The sequence below is a fragment of the Aotus nancymaae genome, unplaced genomic scaffold (assembly GCF_030222135.1).
Source record: "Aotus nancymaae isolate 86718 unplaced genomic scaffold, 86718_ANA_hifiasm-v0.15.2.pri h1tg000014l, whole genome shotgun sequence".
Classification (NCBI taxonomy): Eukaryota; Metazoa; Chordata; class Mammalia; order Primates; family Aotidae; genus Aotus; species Aotus nancymaae.
This window is the reverse complement of record NW_026988425.1, coordinates 120,423,045-120,436,165: the sequence shown is the minus strand read 5'-3', so window position 1 is coordinate 120,436,165 and position 13,121 is coordinate 120,423,045. Positions and strand designations below refer to the sequence as shown.

At 45.1% G+C, this 13,121-nt stretch overlaps 1 protein-coding gene and 1 pseudogene across 1 annotated transcript; both read left to right on the top strand.

Annotated features, from left to right (window-relative positions):
• The first annotated feature begins 10 nt into the window (after positions 1 to 10).
• NGRN (neugrin, neurite outgrowth associated) lies at positions 11 to 8,498 on the top strand. The gene is made up of 2 exons (XM_064376285.1): positions 11 to 745; positions 6,290 to 8,498. Exons 1-2 carry the CDS (start codon positions 687 to 689, stop codon positions 6,888 to 6,890), a joined length of 660 nt encoding a protein of 219 aa, XP_064232355.1. The 5' UTR covers positions 11 to 686; the 3' UTR covers positions 6,891 to 8,498.
• On the top strand, positions 8,494 to 11,516 carry LOC105711957 (p53 apoptosis effector related to PMP-22-like; annotated as a pseudogene).
• Positions 11,517 to 13,121: the final 1,605 nt, after the last annotated feature.

Here is a 13,121-nt window from a genome sequence, read left to right as displayed (position 1 = left end):
TCTGCCCCGCTACTTCCGCTGCTGTCTCGTAGCGGACGACTGAAGACTGGTTAGCGTCGACATGGCGGGTACCCTGAGGCTCTTGCTGGGCGGCCGCGTTCGCGCTGGCGTTGCTCGCTGTGGGTTTGCGACCCGGGGAGTGGCGGGCCCAGGCCCTATCGGCCGAGAGCCGGACCCCGATACCGACTGGGAGCCGGAGGAACGGGAGCTGCAGGAGGTGGAGAGGTACCGGCTTCTCCCCGGGCCCTCAGCTTGAAGCAGGGCCTCGCGCCCCGGCGCCGTAGGCTGCGCCCCCTTGGCGCTGGGCGTCCTGCGGCTGCTTGCGCAACGTCCCTTGTTCCTTCTTACCCGTTGTCAGGGACGCAGCGTCAGATGTTCAGCTCCCCTGGGAACCCTGGTCCCTTCCCTGGTGACATATTTCATCACCAGTATAGAAAGTTCGGCATCTCACGGGCAGTTACTGTGTTCTAGGTGTTAGCTTTTGGGTGTACAGAGCAGCTCTAAGCAGGCAACATGGCCCGGTTGCCCCTACAATCCAAGAGAAGAGGGCTGGGCTCTCCTGATTTAGCCTGAGGCTCTTCAAACATCCATTCTGCTTCCACGCACGGCTTCCGCCCTTGGTTCTTTCCCCCAGCACCCTGAAGCGACAGAAAAAAGCAATCCGATTCCAGAAAATTCGAAGGCAAATGGAGGCGCCTGGTGCTCCGCCCAGAACCCTGACGTGGGAGGCCATTGAGCAGATCCGGTAAGACTCACGTGCACCTGCTGTGTTGAGAAGTGAAGGATACCGGAGCCCAGAACACGGGTTTGGCTTTTTTGATATTGCTTTTATATTTTTGTTTACTTTTTGTCATTGAAATTTATTATCAGAAAAGTAGAGTAGTATAACGAACTTCCATAAACCTGTCATCATCTAGATTTAATAGTGTTTTTTGCTTTTTAAAGAGACGGGGTTTCGCCATGGTCTCAAACTCTTAACCTGAAGTGATCCGCCCGCCTGGGCCTCCCAGAGTGCTGGGTTGTGTCCAGCCTGGATTTAGTAGTTTTTTTTTTTTTTTAGTTAGGCACTGGAAAGATTTAATAGTTCTTAACGTTATGCCATGGTTGGTTCATTTTTGCTGACATTTTAAAAAATAGTAAATTGCAGACATCACAGCATTTAAGCCCTGAATGGTAGATCATAACTTTCCCAACCTAAGGTCCAGGGATGCTGGTGCTTCCATAGTTAGGTGCATTTTTCTGAATAGAGGATCCATAATTTAGGGAAGCTTAAAAGGGATTTTAAGTTTTTTTTTGTCCTGAGTAGGTAAAGCATTACATAATGGCTTACCGTCTTAACAGTATAACATGGTATACACATTGAGAATTATTTGTCCCACCCACTCTCCTGTGGGTATTTTTTCACCCCTACAGGTCACTGCAGCCTCTACCTCCTGGGCTCAAGTTATCCTCCCACTTCAACCTCCCAAATAGCGGGGACTGCAGGTGCATGCCACCATGCCTGGTTAATTTTATTTTTTGTAGAGACGGTCTCATCATGTTGCCCAGGCTTGTCTCCAATTCCCGGGCTCAATCAGTCATCCCACCTCGGCCTCCTAAAGTGTTGGGATTACAGGCATGAGCCATTGTGCACAGCCGTACTATTTTTAATAGTTTTTCTCTACAAAAAAAGCCAGGCTCCGTGCCCTGGGTGAGCCACTGTGCCTGGCCTTCAATTCTTTTTTATAGATGGCGTTGTTATAGTTTTTTGAGGCAGTATAAGATAGTGGTTTTTAATTTAATTTTTATTTAAACATTGTTTTCCTCCTTTCTATTTAACAGAGATGGGGGTTTCACTATGATGACCAGGCTGGTCTCAAACTTCTGGCCTCAAGTGATCTTCCCATCTCGGCCTCCCAAAGTGCTGGGATTAGAGGTGGGAACCAGCATGCCTGGCCAGAATGCATTATTTAACATGTCTTTTGTTATGGGCATTTAGTTGGGCTGTTTCCATTTCTGTTGCTCACTAATAGTGCTTCAGTGAATAATTTTGTATATGTATCATTCTACGAACTTGTCAGGAATATTTGTTAAATACATTCCTAGAAGTAAGGTTGCCAGGTCAAAAGACAAATGTATTTGCATTTTGATAAATATTGCTAAGTAGCCCTACGTAGTTTGTGTACTGTTTTGTTTTGTTTTGTTTTTTTGTTTTTTTTTTTTAAGACGGGGTTTCACCATGTTGATCTGTCTGGTCTTGAACTCCCGACCTCAGGTGATCTACCCACCTTGGCCTCCAAAGTGCTTGGATTACAGGCGTGAGCCACCACGCCTGGCTATGTACTATTTTTCATTTCCATCAGAATGACTCTGGAATTGAAATTTAAAAGGGGCTTCTGTAGAGCTGTTCAAGATTTTGTGAGCCTGTAGCACCTTCTGAGTCCTCAGTCAGGTCTATCTCTTTGTTTCCTTTTTATTTGCTTTTGTTTGAGGTAGTCTCACTGTCTTGCAGGCCAGAGTGCAGTGCTGAAATCTCAGTTCACTGCAGCCTCTACATCCCGGATTGAAGAGATTCTTGGACCTCAGCCTCTGCCTCCCAGGTTCAAGAGATTCTTGGGTCTCAGCCTCTTGAGTAGCTGGGATTTCAGGCGTGCACTACCACACCTGGCTAATTTTTGTGTGTTTAGTAGAGATGGGGTTTCACCATGTTGACCAGGCTGGTCTTAAAACTCCTGACCTCACATGATCCACCTGCCTCAGCCTCTCAAAGTGCTGGGATTACAGGCATGAGCCACCGGCGCCCAGCCTCTATCTCCTGTCTTCAACAACAGCTTTTTCACTCCTTTCACCTTGCTACTTATCTCCCTTTTTTGTGGTCAATAAATGTCTTTCTAAGAGAAAAAAACAGTCCCTTAAGTAAGAACTTTCAGCTTCCTAGTCTTCCTCTTTGCTTGCTACTCTCAAACTTATACTCTACTCTCATCTCAGGGAAATGGTAGCCCTTCACTTGTCTGGGACCAAACCTCTGTATGCTTTAGGTCATATTTCTCCCTGCTTACTCAGGGACCTCTGTCCTCAACCTAAAGCTCCTCTCATTGTTTTGTTCCCAGCTGGTTTTCAGGCTGCCTACCCTTTGTTTGTATCACTGCAGTAAAACTGCTCTCCTTAAATCCTCAGTGACTTCCTCAGTGCTAGGTTCAAATGACACTTTGTAGTCTTTAGCCTCCTTAATAATTCAGCAGCATTTGCCCTTGTAAAAACTGCCTTTTAAATGAAAAAAAAAATTTAAACGCCATGTTGCCCAACCTGATCTCCAACTACAGAGCTCAAGCGATCTGCCTGGCTCAGCCTCCCAAAGTGTTGGGATTACAGGCATGAGCTACTGTGCCAGCCTGAAACTGCTTTCTTTCCTTTCTTTCCCTCCCCTCTTTTCCTCTCCTCTCCCTCTCGTCTCGTCTCGCCTCACACTGTTACTCGGGCTGGAGTACAGTGGCGTGATCTCTGCTCACTGCCACCTCCACCTCCTGGGTTCAAGCAATTCTCCTGCCTCAGCCTCCTGAGTAGTTGGGATTACAGGTGTGTGCCACTACACCCGGCTAATTTTTGTATTTTTTTTCCTAGTAGAAATGGAGTTTCACTGTGTTGGTCAGGCTGGTCTCGAACTCCTGACTTCATGATCCACCTGCCTCAGCCTCCCAAAGTGCTTGGATTACAGGTGTGAGCCACCACACCTGGCCTATTTTCTTTATTTTATTTTATTCGACCCTCAGTCTCGCTCTGTCGCCCAGGCTGGAGTGCAGTGGCATGATCTCGGCTCACTGCAACCTCTGCCTCCTGGGTTTAAGTGATTCTCATGCCTCAGCCTCCCAAGTAGATGGGATTACAAGTGCATGCCACCACACCCGGCTAATTTTTTTTTTTTTTTTTTTTTTTTTTTTTTTAGTAGAGGTGAGGTTTCACATGTTGGCCAGGCTGGTCTTGAACTCCTGACCTCAAGTGATCTGCCCGCCTTGGCCTCCCAAAGTGCTGGGATTACAGGAGTGAGCCACCATGCCCGGCCTTTCTTTTTTATTTTTATTTTTTAATTTTACTTTAAGATCTGGGGTACATGTGCAGAACATGCAGGTTTGTTACATAGGTATATGTATGCCTTGGTGAACTGCTTTTTTAACATTCTCTTCTCCCTTGACTCCAGGGTACCATTCCCTTCTGTTTTTTTTATTTTTATTTTTTCTGTTTCTAGGGCTGCTTTTCTCAGTTTCCTTGCTGGGCTCCTCTTCTACCTCCTGTATCTTAACTACTGTTATTTCTTAGAGTTGTGTCCTTGTCATTTTAGCTCACCCTGCATATTTCCCTGCCTGATGCTAGCCACTCATTTACCCCTGCTGTTGGCTTATGACTTCCAAATCTGTCATCTGCAGTTCATTTTTCTTTCTGAACTCTAAAGGCATATATTCAACTGTGTACCAGATATCTCTGTTTTGGAAATCACAGTTTCCTCAAACTCAACATGTACAAAATAGAATTCATCGTTGTTCCCTGAAAACTTCATTCTGTTCCTGCTTTTTTTTTTTTTTTCCATAACCTACTAATTACCCAAGCTAAAATCCTGAATCTTGGCCTTGATGCTTCCTCCCCCAGTATTTGTCCCTTAGTACCAAGGTGTGCTATTTGACTTTCCTAAAATATTTCTCAACTTACTTTCCTCCTATGTTCCATTGCCACTGTCTCACTTGAGATTACCTGGATGAGTGTAACAGCCTCTTGACTAATCTTTCTGCCTATACTTTTATCAGTGAAAACCTACCACTAGGTTGAATTCCTTTTTTTCTTTTTTCTTTTTTTTTGAGTCAGAGTTTCGCTTCTGTTACCCATGCTGGAGTGCAATGGCGCAATCTCGGCTCACCGCAACCTCCGCCTCCTGGTTTCAGGCAATTCTCTTGCCTCAGCCTCCTGAGTAGCTGGGATTACAGGCACGCACCACCATGCCAAGCTAATTTTTTGTATTTTTAATAGAGACAGGGTTTCACCATGTTGACCAGGATGGTCTCGATCTCTTGACCTCGTGATATACCTGCCTCGGCCTCCCAAAGTGCTGGGATTACAGGCATGAGCCACCGCGCCCAGCTCGTCTTTTTTCTTTTTTAAATAGAGATGGGATTTCACTATGTTTCCCAGGCTGGTCTCTTAAGTCCTGGGCTCAAGCGGTTCTCCTGCCCCAGCCTCTCCAAGTGCTGGGAGTGAGGCACTGTGCCAGGCTGAAGGTTGAACTTCAAAATGAAAATTCATCCATGGCATTCCACTGCTTAAAATTTTTCCTTGGCTTGCTGTTGCCTTGGGATAAACTCCAGACCCCTAAGTGTGATCTGCCTCTTACCCTTGCTGTCAGTTAAGCTATTCCCAACAAAGGTGATGTGCTGCTTTGCGTTTCACAAGCCGTTCTATCATCAATACCTTTGGATCTCTCCTTCTCTCCTCCCTTCTGCCAGCTTATTACACCTTCTAACTTGGACATCATGAAACAGTTCCTGGGCCTGGCTGTAAGTGTTCTTATTCCCCATATCTGGGTCTCCCTCCGGAGTGCTGTCTTTGCACCCTGTGCTATAACCTTTACCATAATATCATTCATCGTGTCTGTCCCCACTCCTGAACTGTGTAAAGGACAGGTCAGTCCTCCTGCATCCCCAGCATCTGATGTGGGTATTAGATGTCAGTGAGAGGAGCTAAGTTGATGGAAAATGAAGTGACTAACAGTGGTCAGGTGTTGCTCTTGACACACAGGAACAGAACACAGCCATTTAGCTAGCACAAGATAGGGAGGGACTACATTTGTGGCTTTCCTTTTTTTTTTTTTTTTTTTTTTGGTGCTTGTTGTTTATTAGAAAGAATTTTAGCAACATTTATGGCTTTTCAAGACCTCTTTTTTTGTTTTTTTTTTGAGGCAGAGTCTTACTCTGTTGCCTAGGCTGGAATGTGGTGGCACAATCTCAGCTCACTGCAGCCTCCACCTCCCAGGTTCAAGTGATTATTTTGCCTCAACCTCCAAATAGCTGGATTACAGCTGTGAGCCACCACACCCAGCTAATTTTTGTATTTTTAGTAGAGATGGGCTTTCACCTTGTTGGCCAGGCTGGTCTCGAACTTCTGACCTCAAGCGATCTGCCTATCTCGGCCTCTCAAAGTGCTAGGATTACAGGCATGAGCCACCATGCTGGACCTCAAGCCCTCTTCTTTATCATAGATATTGTGAGTTAGATGTTCTGTTAGGAGACTTCTTCACAACTTGCAAACCTGCTCCTTCTTCCCATAGGTATTTACATAAGGAATTTGCAGAGTCCTGGTCAGTTCCCAGGTTGGCTGAAGGCTTTGATGTCAGCACTGATGTGATCCGAAGAGTTTTAAAAAGCCAGTTTGTACCGACATTGAAGCAGAAGCTGAAGCAGGATCAAAAAGTCCTTAAGAGAGCTGGTCTTACCCACTCGCTCCAGCAGCTCCAGGACTCTGGAAATACCTCGAAGCCGCTCCCTGCAGGCCACTCTGCATCAGGCTCTTTGCTTACACCAGGGCATGAAGCCTCATCCAAAGACCCAGATCACAGCACAGCTTTGAAAGTGATAGAGTCAAACATTCATAGGACAGATACACCAAGGAGATGGAAGGGCAGGAATAAAGGAATCCAAGACCTGGAGGAGAGCTTTGTGCCTGTTACTGCACCCCTAGGTCATCAGAGAGGGCTGCAGAAGTACTCCAGTGATTCTGAGAGCACCAGAAGAGCTGGCTATGGTGTGTTGCCAAGTGATCAGAAGCTGACGGAGTTGAAGGCAGAGGAGCCAGGTAACTTCAGCAGCAAAGTAGTGCAGAGGGGGCGAGAGTTTTTCGACAGCAACGGGAACTTCCTGTACAGAGTTTGAGGTGAGGCTTGGCTTGTGGAGATGCCTCTTGAAGCATAGCGAGGCAAGTATTAATATATGTGGAGCAGACTGGATTTCTATGTCTGGATAAGCCAGCTGGGAATAGGAAGAAGTGATGAGCCTGGACCGTGGGAGGAAAGAGCTGCGTGGATAGAGGGAAGCTTCCTGTAGTAGTTCTTCCGGTTAGACTGCTGTAGATCTTCAGTACTCAGTCTTCTTGCTTGGGCTCTCTGTATGTTGAAAACCAGCCCATATGCATGTATTATTAACATTTTCTGTGATACTTGCAATATATGTTTGAGAGGAAGTAAAAAGTTTTACCTTCTGACCTCATTTCCTTCTTGGTCAGTGAACATTAACAGTTTTGGGACAACTTAGTCACATGGTTTTCCTTATGAGCAAAATAAAGTAAAATGTAGCAGTCCGCTTTCTTGGTGCTTTCTGGGGTGGGAGAGTTTACCTGTGAACCTTGGAGAATGAGGGAAGGACAAAGGCAGAAAGGAAGGATCCCTGGTCTGTAAACTGGGAGAAAGATGGAACCAGAGGAATTTCCCAGCAAAGGGCTTGGTCCAGAGCATCCTACTCAGTGATAGATTCCGATAGCCGAAACCTGGACACCTTTCTCTTAGTTGCTGGGGTTCTGGCAGAGATTGGGAAATCAGGGGTTGGCAGAAAATACAAAGCAGGCAAAGGCTTTAGGGCCCTCATCATAATATCCAGCCACATTTTAAAGTTTTTATTAAGAGCTGGCCATGGCGGAATGTGCCTACAGTCCCAGTTACTTGGGAGGCTGAGGTGGGAAGATTGCTTGAGCCTGGGAGGTTGAGGCTGCAGTGAGCTATGATTGCACCACTGCACTCCAGCCTGGGTGGCAGAGTGAGACCCCCATCTCTAAATAAAATCAGTCAGTCTTAAATTATGTCTCATTTTGCCGTTACTTAACCGAATTTCTACAGTGGTGCCATGAGGTAGGCAATCACAGATTAGTAAGAGTCCTTTTTACAAATAAGGAAATAGACTCTAAGATGGCTGGTAATAAGTGGCAGTGCTTGGACTTAACTTGGGTCTCATCAGTAATCCAGGGCTTCTGGAATTCCAGGAATAGGGCACCGTCTGCCATAATTTTTGTTAATTTAACTGATTGTTTTAGAAATACATCTATTGTAACCAGAAATTCTGGGACAACTTAGTCAATTGGTTTTCCTTACAAGCAAAACAAAGTAAAATGTAGCAGTCTTTCTTGGTGTTCTCTGGTGGGATGGTTAACCTGTGAACCTTGGAAAACCATATCCTGCTTTCACAGTTAATGGCTACTTAAAATTTAAATATATGTAGGACATTAATGAAAACACCTACATTCTAACTCAGTCATTGTAAGACTGAGTAAGATTGCCACTCTGTGGAATCTTACTATTTCAAGTGTCCATTTACAGCCATTAAAGTACTGATTACTGTTGCTTTTAATTATTGATAACTTGAGCATCTGTTCTCAGTATGAATGACAAAGCCCTATCACATGCCAAGCAAAATTCTCCAATCCAGATGTAGTAATACAACAGTGTTCTCTGTCACTATCATGTAGTTCATAGTAAAAGCTTACAAAATGTTTGTGGTTGGTTTGATTATTTAAATTTGCATTTCTAACTCTTGCAAATCACCTAACCATGCCATACCCTTTTCCCAATGGGCTATAGAAACCTAAAAGCTGTTCTTACAACTTTATTTCTTTTTGAGATGGAGTCTCGCTCTGTCATCCAGGCTGGAGTACAATGGCACAGTTGGCTCACTGCAACCTCTGCCTCCCGAGTTGAAGCAATTCTCCTGCCTCAGTCTCCTGAGTAGCTGGGACTACAGGTACACACCGCGACACCCAGCTAATTTTTTCTTTTTAGTAGAGACAGGGTTTCACTATGTTGGCCAGGCTGGTCTCGAATTCCTGTGCTCAGGTGATCCGCCCACCTCGGCCTCCCAAAATGCTGAAATTACAGGCGTGAGCCACCACACCGGCGTCATTGTAACTTTTTGATATATGTATTAATATTCACCCTTTTCCAGCTATGCTAATACTCAGAAGTTAAGTGGCCGAGGTGAGAGTCCAACCCAAGTCTTTGTGGAAAAGAAGGTATTTTTGTCTGTCACTTAAACACCTTCAGCCAGTCAAGGTGACTCAGGCAACAATCTTACAGAGGTCTGGAGCTCTAAGACACCAACATACTAGAGACCACTCAGACTTGGGTCCTCTCAAAATATATGTCTCAAAGGAGAGTAGCAGCCAGGCATGGTGGCTCACCGAGGCAGGTGGATCACCTCAGGTCAGGAGCTTGAGACCAGCCTGGCCAAGATGACAAAACCCCATCTCTACTAAAAATACAAAAATAATCTGAGTGTGGTGGCAGGCAACTGTAATCCCAGCTACTGAGAAGGCTGAGGCATGAGAATGGTTAGAACCCGGGAGGCGGAGGTTGCAGTGAGCCGAGATAGCACCACTGCACTCCACCCTGAGTAACAGTGAGACTGTCTCAAACACCTCCAGTGCTCTTTCTTGAATACCATGGCTGTCCCTCTTTCACCTTTACTTCACCTGTCACACAAAGTAATATATGCTTATTAAAAAGACAATCAAAAGGAAATCAAAAGTCATCCCTAATCCCACCACTGAAGAGTTAACCTCCCAGCATTTTTCTAAGCATGTATACAACATTTGTTTTGAGACAAGAGTTTTGCTATTGCCAGGTTGGAGTGCAGTGGCTCCATCTTGGCTCACTGCAACCTCCACCTCCTGGGTTCAAGCGATTCTCCTGGAGTAGCTGGGACTACGGGAACACACCACCAAATCTGGCTAATTTTTTTTGTATTTTTAGTAGAGGAGGGGGTTTGACCATATTGGCCAGGATGGTCTTAATATCTTAACCTTGTGATCCGCATGCCTCAGCCTCCCAAAGTGCTGGGATTACAAGCATGAGCCACCACGCCTGGCCGCATATATACAACTTTAAAACAAGTGCAAAAGAATAATATTGGGCCAGGCGTGGTGGCTCACGCCTGTGAACCCAGCACTTTGGGAGGCCGAGGCAGGTGGATCACCTGAGGTCAGGAGTTGGAGACCAGCCTGGCCAACATGGTGAAGTCCTGTCTCTACTGAAAATACAAGAATTAGCGACTCTCCACCGCCACCTGGGCCCACGCGCTCCTCTGCCCAGCTCTGCCAGTCGACAGAATCTGCCGTAGCCTGGCCTGCGAGTGAGTACTGCCGCTAGGTCCTGCCCCAGTTCCTCCTCAGCGCCATCACCTTTGATATCTTCACTCTGGCAGCTTCGCCTGGCGGCAGTCAAGTGAGCGACCACATCCAGCTGTCCTCGCTGTGGTGGAGATGCTTCCACCAGGGCGGCCGCTAGAGCCTCCTGGAGGATGCATGGGTTAGAGCAGAAGCTGCCATGCTCTTCTGTGGCTTCGTCATCCTGGGGATCTGTTTCATCCTCTCCTTCTCCGCCCTCTGTAGACCCCAGATGGTTGTCTTCCTAAGAGTGATTGGAGTTCTACTTGCATTGGCTGCTGTGTTCTAGATCATCTCCCTGGTAATTTACCCAGACCTTCAACCTTCATGCCAACCTGTCACTTCCATTTATAACTGGGCCTAAGACTTTGGGTGGGCAGCCATGATGATCCTGATCTGCTGTACCTTCTTCTGCTACTGCCTCCCCAACTAGGAAGATGACCTCCTGGGCAGTGCCAAGCCCAGGTACTCCACACATCCGCCTCACTTGGGAATGAGTGTGGGAGAAAATCGCCGCTGCCAAGATAGACTCCAGAAGAAGAAACTTGGCCGCCTGGAACCAATTTTTTTTGGCAGTGTTCGTATTCTCAAACTAGTTAAAAATGCTCAGATAATTTGGGAGAAAATATTTTTAAAGTAGTGTATAGTTTCATGTTCATCTTTTATGTTTTGTGAAGTTGTGTCTTTTGACTATACTATGTCAATATTTCCTTTATCTAAAGCATACTACATCTATAAGACAATGGGAACATGAAACTTAACACTTTATAAGGTAAAAACGAGGAGGTTAATAATCTGATCAAGTTCTTGTTATTTTCAAATAGAACGAACTGGGTCTGTTACAGGTGTGAGCCACCGCACCTGGCCCAATATTATCAAATATATCTAAGGAGAAGATAATGGCAAAAATTGTCAATGCCCAGCTGGGCACGGTGGCTCACGCCTGTAATCCCAGCACTTTGGGAAGCCAAAGCAGAGGGATCACCTGAGGTCAGGAGTTCAAGACCAGCCTGGCCAACATGGTGAAACCCCATCTCTCCTAAAAATACAAACATTAGCTGGGTGTGGTGGGACGCACCTATAATCCCAGTTACTTGGGAGGCTGAGGCAGGAGAATTGCTTGAACCTGGGAGGCAGAGGTTGCAGTGAGCCAAGATCACACCATTGCGCTCCAGCTTGGGCAAGAGAGGGAGATTCTGTCTCAGGGGGTCAGGTGCAGTGGCTCATGCCTGTAATCCCAGCATTTTGGGAGGCCAAGGTTGCAGTGAGCCCCGAGATCGCCACTGTACTCCAGCCTGGGTGACAGAGCAAGACTCCATCTCAAAAAAAAAAAAAAAAATTAAAAAAAATTTTAATAACAAACATTCTAAAAGAAATGCAGGAAAAAAAAGCTTTTTTCCCCCAAGCCTTCACACTATTTAAGGAAGCAAAATAGTTTCCTAAATGCATATCCTTTGTGAGAATTTCTCATTAATATCCTGAATGATTCATTTTTGCTAAGCTTCATGTTGACTCGGTATGTCACCTAAGAAAGTATTGTTTTGGCCAGGCGTGGTGGCTCACGCCTGTAATCTCAGCACTTTGGGAGGCTGAGGCGGGCGGATCACAAGGTCAGGAGTTTGAGACCAGCCTAGCCAACATGGTGAAACCCCCATCTGAACTAAAAATACAAAAAATTAGCTGGGTGTGGTGATGTGTGCCTTTTTTAAATTTAAAAATAAAGTATTGTTTTGTGGTCCAAACCTGTTTCCATAGTTAGTAAGGCTTTCTTGAGTGTGAAATAGATGAAAATTTCTCCTTTCAAAGTTCTTTATAGGGTTAGGGGGTGGGAAAATTATATATTAATGCTATATTAATAAATAGTATATTAGCAAATCTGTAGTGTTTTGTGTTTATATGTTCAGAACATATAAACATATAAAGTAGACTGGATTTGGGGTCAGGGAGAAAAGAAACAACAATAAATAAATAAATAAATAAAACAATAAAGTAGACTGGATTTAAAGATGAACTGATAGATTAGCTCTATCAGTTGAATTTATCATGACTGATAGATCTGGTACGTTGGGTAGTAAAGGATTAGGAGTGCCATTCTTGTCACAAAAATGCCACTAAAATAGCCTAAGGAGAATAAATGGCTTGCTTTTCTTTTTCTTTTTTTTGAGATGGAGTTTTGCTCTTATTGCCCAGGCTGAACTGCAACTGTGCAGTCTCAGCTCACTGCAACCTCCACCTCCCAGGTTCAAGCCATTCTCTTGCCTCAGCCTGCCGAGTAACTGGAATTATAGGCACGTGCTACCACACCCAGCTAATTTGTATTTGTAGTAGAGACGGGATTTCTCGGTGTTGGTCAGGCTGGTCTGGAACTCCTGACCTCAGATGATCTGTCTGCTTTGGCCTCCCAGTGTTGGAATTACAGGCGTGAGCCAGTGTGCCTGGCCAAATGGCTTGTTTTTCTAAGGTTTATCTGGACTCTAATCATATAGACAGGCTTCTGATAGATTGCAACTGTAAGCAGAAGCCTACATAAAGTTAAAATCCTGTTCTTTTTTGGTAAACATTTAAAATGTCTGATGTAAAACATGCCGCAGGACAATTCTGGGATTGGAGTTTCCCTGAATAGCATATATATGATGCATCAGAGGGGTTATTACTATTTTTTTTTTACCATATCTACATACTTAATGAAAACTAATTCATTTTAATATCAAATTATTATTTTGTAAGTTGTGGAGAAAGGCAACTGAAGTTTTCATTACGAAGTTTTCCCAATAAAGCAGATTTTCTAAACTTGAAAAAAAAAAAAAGAATTAGCCAGATGTGTTTGCACAGGCCTGTAATCCCAGGTACCCAGGAGGCCGAGGCAGGAGAATTGCTTGAACCTGAGAGTTGGAGGTTACAGTGAGCCGAGACTGTGACACTGCACTCCAGCCTGGGTGACAGAGACTCTGTCTGAA